The sequence below is a fragment of the Pteronotus mesoamericanus genome, unplaced genomic scaffold (genome assembly GCF_021234165.1).
Source record: "Pteronotus mesoamericanus isolate MK-2021 breed Mesoamerican mustached bat unplaced genomic scaffold, CSHL_Meso_final contig_94, whole genome shotgun sequence".
In the NCBI taxonomy this organism is placed as follows: Eukaryota; Metazoa; Chordata; class Mammalia; order Chiroptera; family Mormoopidae; genus Pteronotus; species Pteronotus mesoamericanus.
The window spans coordinates 2,416,288-2,436,818 of NW_026555285.1; the positions used below are offsets into that span (position 1 = coordinate 2,416,288).

Genomic DNA, 20,531 nt, shown 5'->3' on the forward strand with positions numbered 1-20,531 from the left:
GCCAAATGTTATTTGTGTGGGGTTAGAACCTTTGAGAGAATTTAGGAAAGTCCATAGTGCCAGCCAAGACAGACTGTATGGAAAAGCCACTGGAAAAGGCCCAGTGGCTCCACCAGTTGGCTGGGGTCTCAGGGAATCACCAAAGTGGTATAAAGTGTAAGCCGGATTGATGGAGACTCATATATGGCCCTAGCCTGACAGCTCTATGGGGAGAGGGCTCTGAGCAAAGGGTCAGTGGTCTCTGCCAGCACTTCTGTTTGCTTTTCTGCAGAGTAGGTTTCTTTCTCTTGAGAGACAGTCCATTTTGGCCATCTTGAGGATTCTGACTGAAATGAGGAGTCTTAGCTTTCCAATTCTGTATCAAGGTCCAGGACTTAATTTCAGTTTCCAGTGTGGAATAGATTATTACCCTGATACTTTCTGTTTCATATATTTACGTTTTGTGACTTTGCCCTTAGTTTAGCCTGCCTGGCTCATCTACCCACCTACCCACCCCTTATTAATTAAGTGCAATTCCTTAAAAAGTATTTTTTCTATTATAGCTGGATCCAGTTCAAATGAAACAGATGACCTGTCAAAGTGTCAGCACAGTGTCATTATTACATTTCCCTTCCCACCATGTACAAACCCAACTCTAGCAATAACTTCTTTAAAGTGATGAAAGTATCCAGTCATTCAAATGTCCAGTTATTTCAAGTGCTATACATTTTATCCTCACCTGAGGACATTTTTTTCATTGCTCTTAGAGGAAAGGAGAGAGAGTTTAGAGAGAAAGGAAGGGGAGGAGGAAGACGGGGAGAAATATCAGTGTGAGAGAGAAATATTAACTGGTTGCCTTTTGTAAGTGCCCCATCTGGGGACCAAACCTGCAACCTAGGCATGTGTCCTGACCAGGAATCAGATCCTTTTGTTTGCTGGACAGTGCCCACCCAACTGAAACACAACAGCCAGGGCTCAAATGCAGTATAGTTTTAACAGTTTTTTTGGTTAAGTATCCAAATAAAGGTCTATCTATACTTTTACTGTGATTGATTGATATGAGTTTGAAGTATCTTTTTTAAGCTGTAATTTTTTACTCTTACCATTTCTTTTTTCCATTCACTTATTTCATTAAAGATACTAAGATACACATAATACAGTGTACAGATCATGTGTTGTTGAACTGTGTACCTGAAACCTGTATAACTTTGTTAATCGGTGTCACCCCAATAAATTAAATTTAAAAAATGCTAGATGTGGCCTGGACTTTTTTCTCTTAGGATATCATTTAACAGTGTTTATCTGTCCTGTATTTCTTATAAATTCATAGTTGATTCTGGAGTTTCTATCAGATTTAGATTTTTGGGCAGAGGAGATTAGAGTGTATCACACCATATGTGATGGTTTTCTCTTCCATCAAGAGGCACATAGTATTGTCTCTTTCTGAAATGCTGGCAGACATTGAGGAACATTGCCTAAATCTGTTATTTACTAGGAGTTGTAAAATGGTGGTATTCTAATTCTGTCATTCCTCCTTTACTAGCTGAGAAAGAGAAAGTTTCCCTTATTTATTATTAGTTAGGTTACCTCCATGATAAAATTTAAGTAAAGGCAAACGGAGGGCTTCATTCTCTCCATTTATCAGTTTTCAGATCATTGAGGTGGTTCATTAGTACGTTCCAATGATGACCAATTAGTTTTCTTTCATATTCTGAATTCACTGATTGAGTCATACTTATGTTTCAGTTCCTTGTGTTCTTATTGATACTCTACTTGTACCATCCTTGACCAATCAGAGCCCCTTCAAGAGGGCTCTTGGATATTTTTATAGATCTAGGAATTTTTAAAAACAGGTGTGTTATATATATAATTGATGTTTTCAAGTCAAATTCAAGACTATAGGGTTTTATTAAATCTCTTCTATCATACATGTATGTATGTCTCTTTTGTCCCAGACTGAAATTCGTGGTTTTCTCTGAAACCAGGAATGATAGAATTAGAAAGTCACAATATCACTCATTTCCTTTATTTCAGTTACAAAAACAACAAACTCAGAATAACACTATCAATACTACAGTCAGTAGTAGGATTGCTGATAGCAGTTTAGTTTTCTTTGTACTTCTCTTCAGGGTTGAATGGGATATATAGTCAAATTACTATATTGAAAAGTTACATGGGATAGTGTTACTCTGCCACCAACTGGATGGATGTACATTTAGGTTCATAATTTCTTTCTTTTTTTTTTTTATTTTTAGAGATTGTTTTTCTTTTAAAGTTCAATTTTATTATATATGTATATTATTCACTTTCATATGGTTCTAAAGTCAGTTTCAGTTTCCTAGAGCTCTTTACCTTATTTCATCCCTAATCCTGTGTATTTATGTGTAAAATAGTTCTATGTAATTTATTTTTAGTTTAATATTTTAGAAGGTTTTTGTTTTTGTTACAGTAATTAGCTTTATTTAGTATCCTCTCTTTTAGTTATTGTCTATTGACTCCCTATAATGTGCATTACTGAAACTGATTGTGACCTCGTCTTCCCCTCTTTTTTAGTATCTGATATGAAATATGCACATTTTTTCAAAGTTTTAAAAAAATTGGATTTTATTTTGAGAGAATTGTAGACTCACATATAATTGTAAACCATAATAGAGACTGTATGTACCTTTTACCCAGTTTCTCCCAATAGTAACATCTAGAACCAGTAACATAAAATATTGATATTTATACAGTCAAAATATAGAACATTTCCATCACGACAGGATCTCTCATGTTGCCATTTTGTAGCCATGCTCACTTTCTTCCACCCTTTCCCATCCTCAACCCCTAGCACCCACTAATCTCTATTCGTATAATTTTGTCACTTCAAAAAGTTATATAAATGGGATCATGTGGTATGTCTGTAATCTTTCAGGATTGGCTTTTTCCTTCTCATTATAATTTCATGGAGAGTCATCCAAATTGTTGCTTATATCAGTATTTTTTTTCTTTTTTTTTGGTTAACATTCCATGGTATGGATGTACCACCATTGAAGCTATGAGCAATAATACCTGGGTTCTTTTCAGGTTTGGACTATTATGAATAAAACCTTGGTAAACATTTGTGGACATGTCTCTTACGGACATAAGTTTTTGTTTCTCTGGGGTAAATGTCCAGAAATGCATTTGCTGGGGCCTATGGCATTTCATGTTTAGTTTTTTAAGAAATTGTTTTCCAAATGGCTATACCATTTTACAGTCCTACCAGCAATGCATTTCTCCACATCCTCACCAGCATTTAGTTTTGTCACAATTATTTTACCTATTCTGTTAGATGTATGGTAATACCTCATTTGGTTTCAATTTGCATTTTCTTAATGGCTAATACTGAACACCTTTTATTTTGCTTATTTGCCATCTGTATATCCTTTTCAATAAAATGTCTCCGTTTCTTTTGCCGATTTTCCAGTTAAATTGAGTGTTTCTTCTATTGAGCTTTGAAAGTTTTATATATACATGTGTATATATTATATATGTATATAATACATGTATTCTAGATAGTTGTCCTTTGTTGGGTATGTAGTTTGCACATATTTTTTTTTGTCTCTAGGTTGTCTTTTTATCCTCTTCACATGGGCACTTTCTCAACAAAATTTTTATTTTAATGAGGTCCAATTTACCAGTTTTTCCTTTTATGGATCATGCTCTTAGGGTTAAGTACACTCTGCCTAGGTCCGGATCCCAAAGAATTTATTTTTTCCTAAAAGTTTTAGGGTTTTACACTTACGCATGATTCATTTTGTGTTGATTTTTGTGTAAGGTATGGAACTCTAATTGAGGTTCATAGTATATCAACACTTACCTGTTCTAGCACCATTTGTTGGAAAGTTTATCTTTCCTCCATTGAATTGCTTTCACACCTTTGACAAAAACCAGTTTAGTATATTTGTGTAGGTCTATTTTGGGTTCTCTGTTCTGTACCATTATATATTCCTTCTCCAGTATTACACAGTGTTTATTACTGTAGCTGTATAATAAGTCTAAAAAATGGATAGACTGATGCTTCCTACTTCTTCAAAATGATTTTAGCTATTTTAATTACATTGCTTTTCTACATAAACTTTGGAATAAACTTTTTCTTGTCTGTAAATATTGCTAGGATACTGAGAAAGATTAGATTAAATTTGTAGGGAGAATTGAAATCTTTACCAAGTTGAGTCTATGAATTAATGAACACAGTATGTCTCTCTGTGGTCTAATTTTTTTAGATCTTTGAATTTCTTCATCAGTGTTGTAGTTTTCAACATATCTGTCTTGTACATGTATTTTTAGGTTTATATGTAAATATTTATTTTTTGACAAATTATAAATGATACTGTTTATATTTTTAATTTCTATGCCCATTGCTAGAATACAATTGATTTTTTTTAATCATCACCCTAGAATATGGTTTTTTAAAAATTGATTTTTAGAGAGGAAGGGAGAGAGAGAAACATTGATTGGAGAGAGAAACTTCGATTGGCTGCTTTCTGTATGCACCCCAACAGAATCGAACCCGAAACCTAGATATGTGCCCTGACTGGGAATCAAATCTGCATCCTTTTGCTGTACAGGGCTGTGCTCCAACCAACTGAGCCACCCAGCCAGGGTGATTTTCATATTTTATCTTGTATCTCTCCCTTTTTGTCACTTTCATTCAAATAATTTTCACCATTTTGTTTTTAATTAAATTTATTGGGTTAACACTGGTTAATAACATTACGTATAAATTTCAAGTGTACAGTTCTGCAGTATATCATTTGCAAATTGCATTGCGTGCTTAGCACACAAAGTCTAGTCGTCTTCTGTCACCATATACTTGATCCCCTTTACCTTCCTTATATCCCACCCATTTCCCCTATGGTAACCACCATACTGTTGTGTGTTCCTATGAGTTTTGTTTTGTTTTGTTTTGTTTTACTTTGTTTTATAGCCCACATACAAGTGAAATCATAAAGTTCTTTTCCTTTTCTGACTTGTTTTGCTTGGTATGATACTCTAAAGATCCATCCATGTTGTCACAAATGGCAACATTTCATCCTCTTTATGGCTGAGTAGTATTTTATTGTGTATATGTACCATACCTTCTTTATCCAGTCAGCCATTGAAGGACACTTAGGTTGTTTCCATGTCTTGGTTACCATAAATCATGCTGTAATGAATGTGGGGGTACATATATCTTAATGAATAAATGTTTTCAAATTTTGGGGGTAGTTACCCAGAAGAGGGATTACTGGATGATAAGGTACCTCTATTCTTAATTTTTTGAGGAACCTCCATACTGTTTTCCATAGTGGCTGTACCAGTTTACATTCCCCACTTAGCAAGGATCCCTTTTTCTCACATTCTCTCCAATACATGTTATTTCTTGTCTTATTGGGAATAGCCATTCTGACACATGTGAGGTGGTAGGTATCTCATTGTGATTTTGATTTGCGTTTTCCTTATAGCCAATAAATTTGAGCATCTTTTTATATATCTGTTGGCCATATGTATCTTTTTCGGGAAAAATGTTCAGGTTTTCTGCCCATTTTAAATTGTATTGTTTGTTTTTTTGTTGTTGAGTTATATGCGTTCATAAATATATTTTGTGTTTATTTTTAAATTTTTTTAAATTACAGTTTACATTCAGTATTGATTTCAGCTGTACAGTATAGTGGTTAGACAATCATTTACAAAGTGTTCCCCCTAATATTTCCAGTGGCACGTACTTATTAACATTACAGAATTATTGCCTATATTTCCGGTGCTGTATTTTATATATTGGGTTTGCCAGATAGTTCATTCTGTTTTCCATAATCGCTCTAGTAGTGCTTAGTTGTCTTTAACTTAATTTTAAACAATTTTGTTAGATTTTATTGTAACAGTTGTCATCAGCATGCATGACATCAAAATTGGTGACTATGTATCCATTTTAATATCAAAGGTGGAAGAAAATAAGCAACATTTTTAGCCTATTATGCTTTATTATTTCAGGAAAGGTAAATACGCAACCAAAATGCAAAAAAAAAAAAAATCCATGCAGTATAAAGTGGTTTGCAGAGTTTCATGCTGTGAATTTCTCGCTGGACGATGCTCCATGGTCAGACAAACCAGTTGAATTTGATAATGATCAAATCAAGATATTAATTGAGAACAATCAATGTTATACCATGCAGGAGATAGCTGACCTACTCAAAATATCCAAATCAAGCACTGAAAATAATTTGCATCAGTTTGGTTATGTTAATTGCTTCAATGTGTAGGTTCAATGTAAGTGGAGGAAAAAAACCTTCTTGACTGTATACCACATGCAGTTCTCCACTTAAATGTAACAAAAACATTTTGTTTTTAAAACAAATTGTGATAGGGGATGAAAAGTGGGTACTTCATAATAATGTAGAATGGAAGAGATCTTGGGGCAAGCGAAATGAACCACCACTGCTGCCACCAAAGGCCGATCTTCATCCTAAGCACATGATGTGTATATGGTGGGATTGGAAGTGAGTCCTCAATTATTAGCTCCTTCCGGAAAACCAGGACCTGTAAATTTCCAGCACTCCTTTCCTGCAACTAGAAACTGCCAATTGCACTTCACTGTTTGACATGTGTCATCTGCCTTTACCCATCTGCAGGGATAGGTGGGCAGGGGCAGCCAGTTTGCACATATGTGGTTTTGTTTCTTTCCACTGGGTTTAGCCACAGTGGGTACAGGCCACTCTGACTAGAATGTCACTTCTGCCTCCTCCTGACCTGCCTCCGTTGCTGCCATATCTGTTGGAATAAGGGGGCTATCAGAAAAAGGGCAGCTTTCATTTCTGGGCATTTTTTCCACTGGTGACCGTAGCTGCTATACCATAGCCCTTTGCACTGCTTCTTCACCCCTGTCTCTGGGTTCAGCCTCAGTGTATACTGGCCACGCAGACCAGAATGCTGCCTCTGCTCCTCTATTCTGTTGAGTAGAAGTTGCAACCCGACACTCCACTGCTACCAGATCTGCTGGGGCCATGGCAAGCACCAGACTGGTCAAACTGCATCTTCATATCTGTTCTTCCCATCTCCTGCCTCCCCTGCTTACTCCAATATGCACACTTTAAGATGTCTCAATGCACAGATCTTTCAGACATGTTTGTGCATTCATCAGGGAATCCTTTGTTGAATTATGTTTGTCCAACTTATAAGTTTAAGGGGAGAGACCAAGAGGTTTTCTCACTCCACCATGATCCTGACATCACTCCATCTTCATTTACTTTTTATTAAAAATTTGTTTGGGCCCTGGCCAGGTAGCTAAGTTGCTTAGAGTGTCATCCCAAGATTGCAGGTTCTGTCCCCAATCAGGGCACATGAAAGAATCAGCCAATGAATGCATAAGTAAGTGGAACAACAAATCTCTCATTTTTTTTAAAAGAACCTTTAAAAAATTTATTTCTTTGCACATTCTGTATCTCTTAAGCATTATCTGTTTATTGGATCTTATGATTATTCTCGGTTAGATTTACTGAAATAATCTTTTTCTTCTATTTCTAATTCTCTCCTGATTTCTAGCACCTTATTTCTGAGTTTTTCTAATTCTGATTTATAATGTTCTTTCACATATTCTTTCATTTTTTGAAATATAATTTTCACCTGTTTTGTAGGTATGGCTCTTTTGCAGGTGTTTAATATCAACATTCTACTGTTTATTCTCCCATATCTTATGTCATGGGATTTGACCCTGATCCTTCATTTTTGTTAATTGTATAATAGGTTTTCCTGAACTTTTCAGAGCAAGGGATGGGTCAGGATAGATTTTTCTAGCTTTACTACTGTAGACTACCTTCTGTTATTCATTACAAAGTGATTAAATACAGCTTCTTGTAATCTGAGATTTGGCTTTATCTCACTAATCCACTTTTATGTGGGCCCTCTCTTCCTTTGCCACAGTATGCCTATTTTGCTTACTTTGGGATTCTTCTCTAAGAAGCATCTTTTCAACTGAGGGCTTTTCCCAGGAAGGGGAACTTCATTATTGAGTCTAGGCTCATCATACCTTACAATGTTGGCATGTGAAAAAGATCCCTTCCATTTGCAGCTATTCTTAAATAGCCTTTTAAATTTTAGTAATTGATAATTTTGAGCTCTCCTGTCCTCAAGCCCTTCAATTGCTCTGTTACTTCTGTCTTCCTGTTTCCTTCTGCATGCATGCTGATACCATGCAACTCTAGTTGGTGAAGTAACCAGATTCTGCCTGTATTTGAGGATTCATGGGGAAACCTTGTCACCCAATCTTGTAGATTTTGTCCATGGGATTCTGTTTTGGTTGTCCTGAGGACTTTGGCTGGGGTTGGGGAGAGGAATCCTGGATACTAAAAAATCTGTTGAGGTTTTATTCAAGCCAACAGGGATTTGCATTTTTTTAAAAGAGCACTCTGGCTGCATTGTGGAAAATTGATTCAGTGTACAGAAGGAGACAAGTAAAGAGGTTGTTGTAGTGATCCAGATGAGATGATGCCTTAGTCTAGGATAGTCACAGTGGGTCTAGGTTTGTATCCTATTTTGGTGACTTGTTGGATATCAGAGAATGAGAGTATGAATAGGCATGGATAATTTCCCAAGATTGGGATTTTGCAACTGTTTGGATGATTGTACTGTTTCCTGGTATTGGGAATGCTTGTGGAAGAGTATGTGGTATTAAAGCTGGGGAAGGGGAAAATTGAGAGGGACATATCCATAAGTATGATATCCATAAGTATGCTGAGTTTGAGGTCTTGTAACAACCTGTCCTCAACCCCTAAAATCAGACATGCACACACACACATTTTAATCATTCAGGGAGCTTTTCCCTGACCTTCTGATCGGGTGTCCTTCCAATATAGAACTTCATTATTTACTTTCCTGTATTAACATTTAACATTTATGTTGCTGCTTTTTGTTACTGTCTTTTCTACTAGACCAGCTGTTGACACACTTTTTCTTTGTATGAGTTTTGTTTGGAAACTCTTCTACTATATTTGTTGTAAAGCGATTTATTATTAAAATAAAAAGAATACACATTTCTTATACTTTGGTTTGGATTTTGGTTTCTTCAGTATGATTGACTGAGGAGGGAAGGACAGACTGTGTAGCCCTACCAGGATGAGAGGCCAAGCTTCCCTTCAGGAGTGGTGTTAGTCTTCAGGACAGACACTTTTGGATATTCTGAGGTGGGGTTCCAGGTGAGGATTTCCTCCAGGTGCTCTGTCAGTAGAGGCAGCCCCAGGACTAGGGAGGGTTGTCCTTTTAGGAATCATAGGAGGGATCCTTTTTTCCAGGCTTAGTCCACATGTCCCTGCTGCACATCCTTTGGACTCCAGACTGGCCAGGCTACCCACTTCATTTCTGGACAAATCCTTTGTATCTTTGCTCATGGCATCCTTCAGTCTGGTAGACTTGTGAGATGTCAGCCTTTTCTATGCCTCAGTTGCTTCGTGCCCCTCTAGACCGTAAGCTTCCATGGAGGCAGAGGTCTCCATTTTAAAGCACCCTGGCAGTGTCTGGCACACAGTAGTGCTCATTAAGTTGACTGGTGACTATCCCTCTGACGCTGCCAGAAACAGAGTTGACCCTACACCCTTTACACTGGCTCCCTCTCTCTCCATTCACCCTCTCACTGTGACATGGCAAAGACCATTATTCAAGTGCTTTCAAGCCTGTTGCCTTCGCTCAGACTCCTCAGTCTGTTCATCCACATCTGCATGAGTGCAGGCAAACTTCTCTTAAAAGTATTTCAGATAGTAAATATTTTAGGCTTCAGTAACCAAGAAACAAACATGAGGGTGTTATGTAGATACTTAATATCATTTATAATATAATCACTTAAAAATTTTAAAACCATTCCTGCCATATTTGGCCCACAGGCTGCAGTTTGCTGACCACTGTCACAGGCTTTCTCTTTGTTGCAGGCATATTGCCTGGTGCATGTTAGATGAATTCAGTACATTTTTGTTGAGTGAATGAATATTGTACTTACAGATTTGGAGCTTGGGCGAGAGGGCTGAACTAAAGATAGGTATTTGGGAGTGGTCATCAAATAGTAATTGAAGATATGAGAGTAGATGAGATCACTTGGGAAGGATGTAAGGAAGGAGAGAGCCTAAGATGGAGTCTCCTGTTGTGATTCAGAGAGCAGAGTAAGTCAGGACTAACTCGGAGGTGCTTGTATCATCTATAGTAGTCAGTGCCTACTGCTGACTGACCTAAGCCATTTGGCCATTTTCACTCATATTGTTCCCTTTTGGATGAATAGGAGACCTTTAGCTATTAAGGATAGGTGAGAATAATAGGTTTTTTCCTAATTAGAGTTTATCCTAACAGTGAACTATAATAAGCCATAGACAAAATTTTGCTACTTGCACAAACATGCATTAGCAAGCAGTTGCAAAAAGTCATACAGCTTATTCTATGATTTTAGCCCTTTTAGACTACTACCTTGCAATAAAACTTCAACCATAAGCAGCTACCACAAAGATTTGACTAGGATTAGGTCACATAATCAATCCTCCAGGAAAGCCTGGAACACACCATCAGAGGGAGGCCTAGACTCAAACACTTCTCTGAAGACTGCAGGGGCTTGCCAAATTCTTAAATTGTGAATAGGTAGATTGAAGGCACCTGTGCAATATTCCTAGTCAGTCCATATATCTCGAACAATTTTATTTCAGCGATAAAGAAATAACGCCTCTTATACTAAATAACAAACCAGTGTCTAAATTCAGAGGTTGATATGTGAAGCATTTCCTAACTGGGAGCTTATTCCTGATATAGGGGCCTCAAATGCTAACTAACCCCCTCTGAAGTGTAGATGTTTAATTTTAGGGTACTTTAGAAGTTAGTTCACCCCTATCCATGCTGAAGTATTTTAATGTAAAGTATTTTAAGCACTAATTTGATCATATTTTGGAGGGGATATGCTGCCTGGATCTTGCTTTCTTTTTTTAGTGTACCTTATAACAATTTATAATAATTAAGTGTAGTAGTTATTTCATTGAAAACTATTTTTCTTCTCAGTTCTAGTAACAATTGGGTTAGATATTCATACAGGCAAATTTTAACAATGGTGCAGTTCTGATCTCCAAGTGAATAAAGATAGCTTACAGAGTTATTAAGTAACACTTTATTAATAATTGGTATTTGAAGATTGCTGAACATTTATTACCATTTTATATTATGTGTTTATACAGAAAGTATCCTGTATTAAAATACTGAAGTCAAAACACAAAAACATGTTAAATATAGAATTAGATTCAAAGCTCGCTCTTTCTACTGCTGAACCCTACTAGTGATAATGATTATTTTTGTATATTTCATTGATTATGCTATTACAGCTGTCCCATTTTTTTCCTCTCCTTATCCCCTTCCATCCAGCATTCCTCCCCCTTTAGTTTATGTCCGTGCGTTGTACATCTAAGTTCTTTGGCTTCTCCATTTTCTACACTATTCTTAAACTCTCTCTGTCTATTTTGTACCTATGATTTATGCTTCTTATTCCCTTTACCTTTCCCCCACCCTCCACCCTCCCACTCCCGCTGATAACCCTCTATGTGATCTCCATTTCTGTGATTTAGTTCCTGTTCTAATTGTTTGCTTTGTTTGTTTTTGCTTTCTAGGTTCGGTTGTTGATAGTTTTGTATTTGTTGTCATTTTACTGTTCATAGTTTTGACCTTCTTTCTCTTATATAAGTCCTTTAACATTTCATATAATAAGGGCTTGGTGATGATGAACTCCTTTAACTTCGACTTATCTGGGAAGCACTTTATCTGCTCTTCCATTATAAATAATAGCTTTGCTGGATAGAGTAATCTTGAATGTAGGTCTTTGCTTTTCAGCACTTTGAATACTTCTTTCCTGCCCCTTCTTTGAGGAGAGAGGGGCTCTGTCCCAGAGAGCTGCTCCGGGTCACCACAGATGGGGAAATAAACTGTACCAGACACAATTTCCCTGTCAGGAGAAGGGGTTGGTGATTCCTTCTAGTGGAGAATGCCCCAAGCCCTTCCCTAGAAGTGGTTTTTATTGAGAAAAATGTGCACAGGGGTATACAACATGCATACAAAGCCTATCAATTTACATCAAAAGACCTTAGATAATAAATTGAAGAAATACAGAAGTTTGTCTTCAATCAAGGTCAGACAAGTTGGTGTCAGATGCTCATTAAGCCACAGTTTTCGGGCCTCAGAAATTATTTCTTTGCTGTGAAGTAAAACACCTGGTTTTTCCTTATCAGGGCAATGCTAGCAGAGCAAGCTTCAGTGGATACAGTGTATTCTTTTGCAGGGCCACAGTTTCCAGTGCCTCCCAAAGTGGTGCCCAAAATCAGTACTCATTAACTGAAGGCCGTTCTTAGCAAAGTAAGTTTCATAATATTTAACGCATTCCTTTTCCAGGCCTAATTGCCCCTGGGAACTGCCCAGTCCAGTTTAGTTTAGAGTTGTAGCTGCCTTTAGATTGTTTCACTGACTGGCCAGGTGGCTGGCCAGAACAGCCAAGAGAGACTTCTTTCAGATAGAATGAGGATTCTGGCCATGACAAAGCCAAGGGGTGAGGGTCTTTTGCCCCTTTTCCGTGTCCCCAAAGCCCTTCCCTGATGGCCCCCATGTAACTATGCCTGTCTTAGGTTGCCCCTGCCATCGAGGTGTCTTACCCATCATTGACTAACCAGCCATCCTCCAAGGCCAAGTAGAGTGATGTGAGGGAGGCAGGGGCTGTGCTCCTGCCTGGGGTACAGGTTTTGTCTCCTCAGCGGCCTATTTTCCCCAAGGCCTCCTTGCTTAGCTAGCCTTGAGGCCCTCTCATCTGTCGGCAAGGCTACAGTTCCTGAAACCAGGCAGGACGGTTCCCAACATGTCTTGCCTGTAAGCTTTCTTTTGAGAAATCAGCTGATAGTCTTAGGGGAATTCCTTGGTAGATAACTGTCTCCTTTCCCTTGCTGCTTTTAAGATTCTCTCCTTATCTTTAATCTTGGGTAATGTAATTATGATGTGTCTTGGTGTGTTGCTCCTTGGGTCCAACTTGTTTGGGACTCTGCACTTCCTGGACTTCATGGAAGTCTTATTTCCTTTGCTAGATTGGGGAAGTTTTCCTTCATCATGTTTTCAAATAAATTTTCAATTTCTTACTCTTCCTCTTCTCCTTCTGGCACTATGATTTGGATGTTGGAACGTTTCAAGTTGTCTCAGATGTTCCTAAACCTAACGAGAGGGAACAGTGCCACTTGCTCAGCTTTCAACTGGCTTTCAGTCAACTTCCCCTGCTATCCATAATCTAATTGCTCCTTTCTGGTGCTGATTCCTAGGCATGTGGATTTGTGCATGTTCTAGGACCCTGTGGTCCCTTCCAGTGTACTCTCCTGTAAGATGAGTTTCTCCTGTCGCCACAGCTCTCACAGGTTTTTACAGCCAGAGGTTTTAAGGCTTTTTTTTTTTTTTTTTTTTTTTTTGTCCCCACGCTGGAAACCTGGGTTGTGTGGTCTCTCTCACTCCCCAGTTCTTCCTCCCGGTTTATCTGCACATGAATGTGGGACTGCCCAGTCCACCAGCTGCTGCCTTGATGTGTGTCCTCTCCCCCCAGCTAACCATCTCCATCCCTCCTACCAGTCTAGCCAAGTGTTTCTTTAACTTCTTGGTTGTGGGACTTACATAGAGTTCAATTATCTGGGTAGTTCTGGTTTTTTGTTTTCAAATTGGTAATTGTCCTTTTGGTTGTGTGAGGAAGTGTATCTACGTACGCTTCCACCTTGGCCAGAAGTCAGTGATAATAATTTTATCAATGAATCATTCCATCACATTTCATGAATGCTACTAATTTGAATTTTGTTTGGCAGTTTTATATACACTTAAGTATGTCTATATTTATGCATAATTTTATATCTAGATTAATATTTCAATATAACTTGGCCTCCATGAAATTTTTTCCCTAAAAGGGGATTAATTTATCACTACCATTTAAGAAAACTTTAGAGATATCATAACAAAAGAATTATGAAATAAAATAATATAATGAATTTCACAGTATATTAAAATAATAATATATCATGACCATTTAACCTTTATATAATCTTTATTCCAAAAATGTAAGAATTTTACTGTAGTTATTGGGTTGACCATTAAGCCTATTTAGTTTTTTCTGTAAAATAAAAGACACAATTTTCATTTTCACCAATAACTTTATTGATTTGGATACTTTGAGTATGTCGACTATTACCCTTGTGGTATAACATTGATTTTTCTCACTTAATATCTCTACTTGATCGCTGTAAGTTCAGCTGGTCTGCCCAGCCATGGAGCATGTCTCACCAAGAAATCTCCTGCACTAAACTTTGCAAATCACTTTTGATACATTTGATCAGTCACAGCACCTCCTCCATAAACTACACAAATCTTTCTTTGCATTTCAGTTGTGTTTTTACCTTTCCTGAAATAATAAAGCATAAATGCCAAAAATGTTGCTTATTTTCTTCCATCTTCGGTATTAAAATGGCTACACAAAAATTCACCAATTTTGATAAAAAATGTTTTAATGCACACTGATAAGACAGCTGTCACAATCCAATCTATCTAAATTGTTTCAAATGAAGTCAAAGACAACTAAGCGCTACTAGAGCAATCTTAAAAAAACAAATGAACTATTTGGCCAACTCAATATATATGTAATAAAATAATCCACTGTATCAGTAACTCAAGGGGAGAGGGGATATCTAATCATTTCAATAAAAATTTCTGATAAAACATGCCTGATAGAGACTCTTAGGAAATTAGAAGGCTACTTTTTACCTGTTAATACAAAATATTTTCCCAGACATGTTTTATTTTCATGTGATTTGAAGGCTATGACAGTAAATTGTTTACTTTGTAAAAATATGAATCTTTTGAGATACAATTCATTGGTTGCAAACATCAAAAACCAGTCCTGCAGACTTATGCAAAAACAATAATTGGGAAAATATTGGGTAGTTCCCAATATTTCAATAAGGACACCAGGTAATTGGAAATAGAGCAAGTCCAAGAGATAGGCTTTATTATACCTGGTCCTATGACACTTTTTTTTTCTTTCCATTTTGTTCAAGGGTCAGAGGTATGGGGGAGAGAGTTCTGTTCAAGTGTTTGTCCCATGCTATGTTTAAACCAGTAGAGATACTTTAATATGCAGTTCCATCAAGACTATACTCAAGTGAGAGTATACAGTTCCCCCAAAAAACCTGGCTGTAATTAGAGGAAGGGAATAGATCCTAGGCAGCTAAGCCCCACCTCCTACTCCCTACAAAAGTAACCAATAGATAACCAGTAAAATAGACAGTTTTGGCTTTTTAACCTCCTGTAGTTTATTATTTAAAGCCTCAAACTGACTACTCCATAATTCTTTTTTTTTTTATTGTTGTTGAATTACAGTTGTCCTTATTTCCCCCCCATTACTCTCTCCTGCTATACCCACACCCCACCTCCCATATTCAGCCCTCATCCCCACTATTGTCTTTATCCATGAGTCCTTTATACATGTTCCTTGATTTGACCCAACCCCTTCCCTCCCCTCCATTATCTCCCTCCCACCTCCTGTCTGGTCACTGTCAATTTGTTCTTTATTTCCTTGTCTCTGGTTCTTTTTTACTTGCTAGTTTGTTGATTACCTTCCACTTATAGATAAGATCATATGTATTTGTCTTTGACCACCTGGCTTATTTCACTTAGCATAATACTCTCCCTTTCAATCCATGCTGTCATGAAGGATAGGAGTTCCTTCTTTACTTCTGCTGTGTAGTATTCCAGTGTGTAAATGTGCCACAGTTTTTTGATCTACTCATGTACTCATGGGCACTTGGGCTATTTCCAACACTTGGCTATTGTAAATAATGCTGCTATGAACATTGAGGTGCATAAATTCTTTTAAATTGGTGTTTTAGGATTCTTAATGTATAATTCCAGCAGTGGAATTACTGGGTCAAAAGGCTGTTCCATTTTTAGTGTTTTGAGGAAATTCCATATAGTTAATTTATAATTCTTAAGATAAATTACTTTAAGACAATTTAAATCTTAAATGCCTAAGATCTTAATTTATATACTAGCAGTACCAGTATTTAGATATATATGTATTCTTTTTCTTTTTAGACAATGCGAAGACACAGAAATGAAGTGACAGTTGAACTGCGAAAGGTAAGTGTGATTTGCTTTTAATAAAAAGTCATTAGGAGATTCTGGTGTTGAAATTCTGTAAAATTTGAATAATGAAATAATATGGCAAATTAGTGGCCATTCTTAAAACCACACAGCAGAAAAGTGTTATTTTTTATAAAATTTGGAAAATATCCATTAATGCCACTGTTCTTACAACTCCATAACTTCTTCATGGACACTTACATTTTAATGGCAGTGATTTGTCAATCATATTTTTAAAATTTTTTTCATATCTTTGGGTCTTGTGTACCAGAGATGTGAACTAAGTGTAATAAAGAGTGTAAGGTGAGCTTCTTGCCAATTCTAACATGTTGGTCTTACCTTCTTTTTCACTTTTCATTAACATAAGACATACAAAAAGTCAACATATGTTAAGTGTACAGCTTGATGATTTTTCACAAAGTGAACACATCTGTGTAACCAGCTACTAAATCAAGTACTACAACATTACCTGTATCTCAGGGCCCCTTCTTGGTTACTATTGATACTTTCCCCCAAAGGTAACCATTTTCCTGGTTTGTTACACTATGAATTATTTTACTGTTTTGAACTTTATACAAATAAAATGGTGGGTGCACATTTGTGTCTGGTTTTTCATTCACGTGAAGATCATTTCCCTTAATAGAGGCAATAAGAATAAAATTGAAATTAAGTAATTATTTATTGTCATCTGTTGACATTACACCAGCTAGCTCAAAATGGGACCTTTACTTTTCATGCTTGGAATACAGCTATAAAACTTTTATATTGGTCTTTGTATTATTCAGATTCCTCCCCTTGTTTTAATCTTTTTAGCCCTTCTAGTATACTTTTAAATTTAAGCTGTTTACTTGTATTTGGTTATTTGATCCTCCTTTTCTGATTATGCTGTCCTCTGGACTTAATTTTTTAAAATTTAATCTTTATTGTATGTTTTTCCATTACCTTTTAGTCCTCTTATACCTTCCTCCCCCCGACAATCACCACACTGTTGTCCAAGTCCATGACTCCTTTTTCCTTTTTAGTTATTCCCTCCAACCCAGCTAGTTGTCATCCTGCTCAACATCTATGAGTCTTGTCCTCCTTTTCCTTGTTAATTCATTTTGTTCATTAAATTCCAATTAGGAGGGAAATCATATGGTATTTGTCTTTTTCTGACTGGCTTATTTCACTTACCATAATGTTCTCCAGGTCTGTCCATACTGTTGAAAAGGGTAAAACTTTCTTATTTTACAGCCAAATAGTATTCCATTGTGTAAATGACCCATAGTAGTTTTATCTACTCATCTATTGATGGACACTTGGGCTGCTTCCATATCTTGGCGATTGTAAATTACACTGCAATGAACATAGGGTTGCTTATGTTCTTCCAAATTAGTGTTTTGGGTTCCTTCAGATACATTCCCACGTGTGGGATCGCTGGGTCAAAAGGCAGCTCCATTTTTAATTTTTTGAGGTATTTCCATACTGCTTTCCACAGAGGCTGCACCAACCTGCATTCCTACCATCAGAGCAGAAGTGTTCCCCTTATTCCACATCCTTGCCAGCACTTGTTTGTTGATTTGATGATAGACATTCTGACAGTTCTCAGATGATATCTCATTGTGCTTTTAATTTGCATTTCTGTGATGCTTTCATCTGTCTGTTGGCCATCTCTGTCTTTTGGGAGAGGTATCTATTCAGGTCCTTTGCCCATTTTTAATTATGTTGTTATTTTTTGGTGTTGCATTTTCAAAGTTCTTTATGAATTTTGGATATTAACCCCTTATCAAATGCTCTGGCAAATATATGCTCCCATTCCGTGGGTTGTCTTTTTATTTTGTTGATGATTTCATTTGCTGTGCAGGAAATTTTTACTTTGATGTAGTCCCATTTGCTTATTTTTTCTTTTGTTTCCCTTGCCTGGGGAGATATATCCAATAAAATATTGCTACAGACAATGTCCAAGATTTTGCTGCCTATGTTTCTTCTATGATTTTTATGGTTTCAGGTCTACATATAAGTCTTTGATCCATTTTGAATTTAGTCTTACGTGTGGTGTAAGAAGGTGGCCTATTTTCATGTTTCTGCATGTATCCAATTTTCCCAACACCATTTATTGAATAAACTATCTTTAGCCCATTGTATGTGTTTGCTTCTTTTGTCAAATGTTAATTGACTATAAAGGTGTAGGTTTATTTCTGGACTTTCTATTCTGTTCCATTGATCTATGTGTCTGTTTTTATGATAGTACTATGCTTTTGATTACTGTGGCCTTATAGTATAGTTTCATATTAGGTAACGTGATTCCTTCAACTTTGTTCTTCTTTCTCAGGATTGCTTTGGTATACTGGGCCTTTACTGGTTCCATATAAATTATTAAAATATTTGTTCTAGTTCTCTGAAATACGTCATTGGAATCTTGATACAAATTGTGTTGAATCTCTAGATTGCTTTGGGTAGTATGGACATTTTTATGATGTTAATTCTTCCTATTCATGAATATGGTATGTATTTCCTTTTATTTGTATCTTCTTCAATGTCTTTCTTCCCACAAATATTGGATTGTTGTGTCCTCATTTTCATTTGTTTCAAGGTATCTTTTGATTTCCTCCTTGACATTGTTGTTGACCCGTTCATTGTTTAATAACATGTTATTTAGTTTCCATGACTTTGCGTGTTTTTCAGTGTTCTTCTTGTGATTGATTTCCAGTTTCATTGCACTGTGTTCAGTGAAGATGCTTGATATTTTTTGTCTTCTTAAATTTAATGACACTTGTTTTGTTCCCTAACATGTGGTCTATCCTAGAAGATATTCCATGTGCACTTGAAAAGTATGGACATTCTGCTGCTTTGGGATGAACTGCTCTAAAGATACCAATAAAATCTATTTGATCGAGTATGTTATTTAAGGCCACTGTCTTCTTGTTGATTTTCTGTCTGGAATATCTGTCTTTTGAAGTCAATGGGGTGTTAAAATCCTCTTCCGTGACTGTATTTCTGTTGAGCTCTCCCTTTATGTTCATCAAGATTTGCTTTACACATTTAGGTGCTCCTATGTTAGGTGTGTAAATGTTTATTAGGGTTACACCTCTTGTTGGGTTGGTCCTTTTATTATTATATAGTGCTCTTCTTTGCCTTGGTTTTAAAGTCTTTCTTTGTTGGATGTAAGTACTGCTACTCCAGCATTTTTTTGTTCTTTACTATTTGCAGGAAATATCTTTTTTTCCATCCCTTTACTTTTAGTCTTTGTGTACCTCTTGGAGGCAGCATGTATATATGTGTTTTGTTTTCTTACCCATTCAGCTACTCCATGTCTTTTGGCTGGAGTATATAAGCCATTAACATTTAAGGTGATTATAGGTAGATACATATGTAATGCCATTTTATTGTTAAACTGTTTTCCTCTACTTTTTTTCTTTTTCTTTTTCTTTCTCATTTTCTTCTTCTTAAAGCAAGCCGTTTAACATTTGTTGTAATACTGGTTTGGTGTCAACAAATTCCTTTAGCTTTTTCTTGTCCAGGAAGCTCCTTATTTCTCCTTTGATTTTTAAATGATAGCCTTGCTGAGTAAAGTAGCCTTGGTTGTAGGTCCTTGCTTTTTATCGCCTGGAATATTTCACACCGTGCCCTTCTGGCCTGAAATGTTTCTGTTGAGAAATCAGATAACAGTCCACCTGGTGCTCCCTTTTATGTAAATACCTACCTTTGCGGTTTTTAGGATCCTCTCCTTGTCTTTAAGCGTTGTCCTTTTAATTATAATGTGTCTCAGTGTAAGCCTCTGGGTCCAACTTGTTTGGGACTCTCTGAGTTTCCTGGACTTGTGTGTCTTTTTCCTTCACCAGATTAGAGAAGTTTTCAGTCATTATTTCCCCACATAGGTTCTCTGTCCCTTGCTTGCACTCCTTCTGGTATTCCCATGATGTGGACATGGTGATGCTTCATGTTGTCCAAAACATTTCTTAAGGTCTCCCATTTTTTTAAATTCTTCTTTCTTTTTCTGCTATGCTTGGGTGTCTTTTTTCTACCTTGTCTTCCAAATCACTTTTTGATCTTCAGCTTCATCTAACCTACTGTTTCTTCCTCTCAGTGTATTATTTATTTCAGATATTGCATTCTTTATTTCTGACTGGTCCTCTTTTTTGGTTACTATGTCTGTTTTCATGCTGTTGAGCAGCATTATAATCATTACTCTACACTCTTTATCTGATAATTGCTAGCCTCCATTGCATCTATTTCTGTTTCTGGAGAGTTCTCTTCTTTCGTTTGGGGTCCTTTTCTTTTGTCTTCCCATTTTGGCTGCTGCTTTGTATTTTCTACCTTAGTTGTTAAACTGGTCAGTGGTACAGCTTCTAGCTCTTATCAACAGCCTGGCGTAAGCACCACAGGGTAGGGCAGAGTGATCTTGTGGGCAGGAG

The 20,531-nt window shown here is 36.8% G+C and overlaps 1 protein-coding gene across 2 annotated transcripts in view; it reads left to right on the forward strand.

The window, feature by feature from the left end:
* Positions 1–20,531, forward strand: part of KPNA3 (karyopherin subunit alpha 3) — a 113,832-nt gene that overhangs the window by 42,464 nt on the left and 50,837 nt on the right. For both annotated transcript variants that reach the window (XM_054586315.1, XM_054586317.1), the window contains exon 2: positions 16,090–16,134. In XM_054586315.1, coding sequence (XP_054442290.1) covers positions 16,090–16,134 — 45 coding nt within the window. The remainder of the gene's footprint in view (positions 1–16,089; positions 16,135–20,531) is intronic.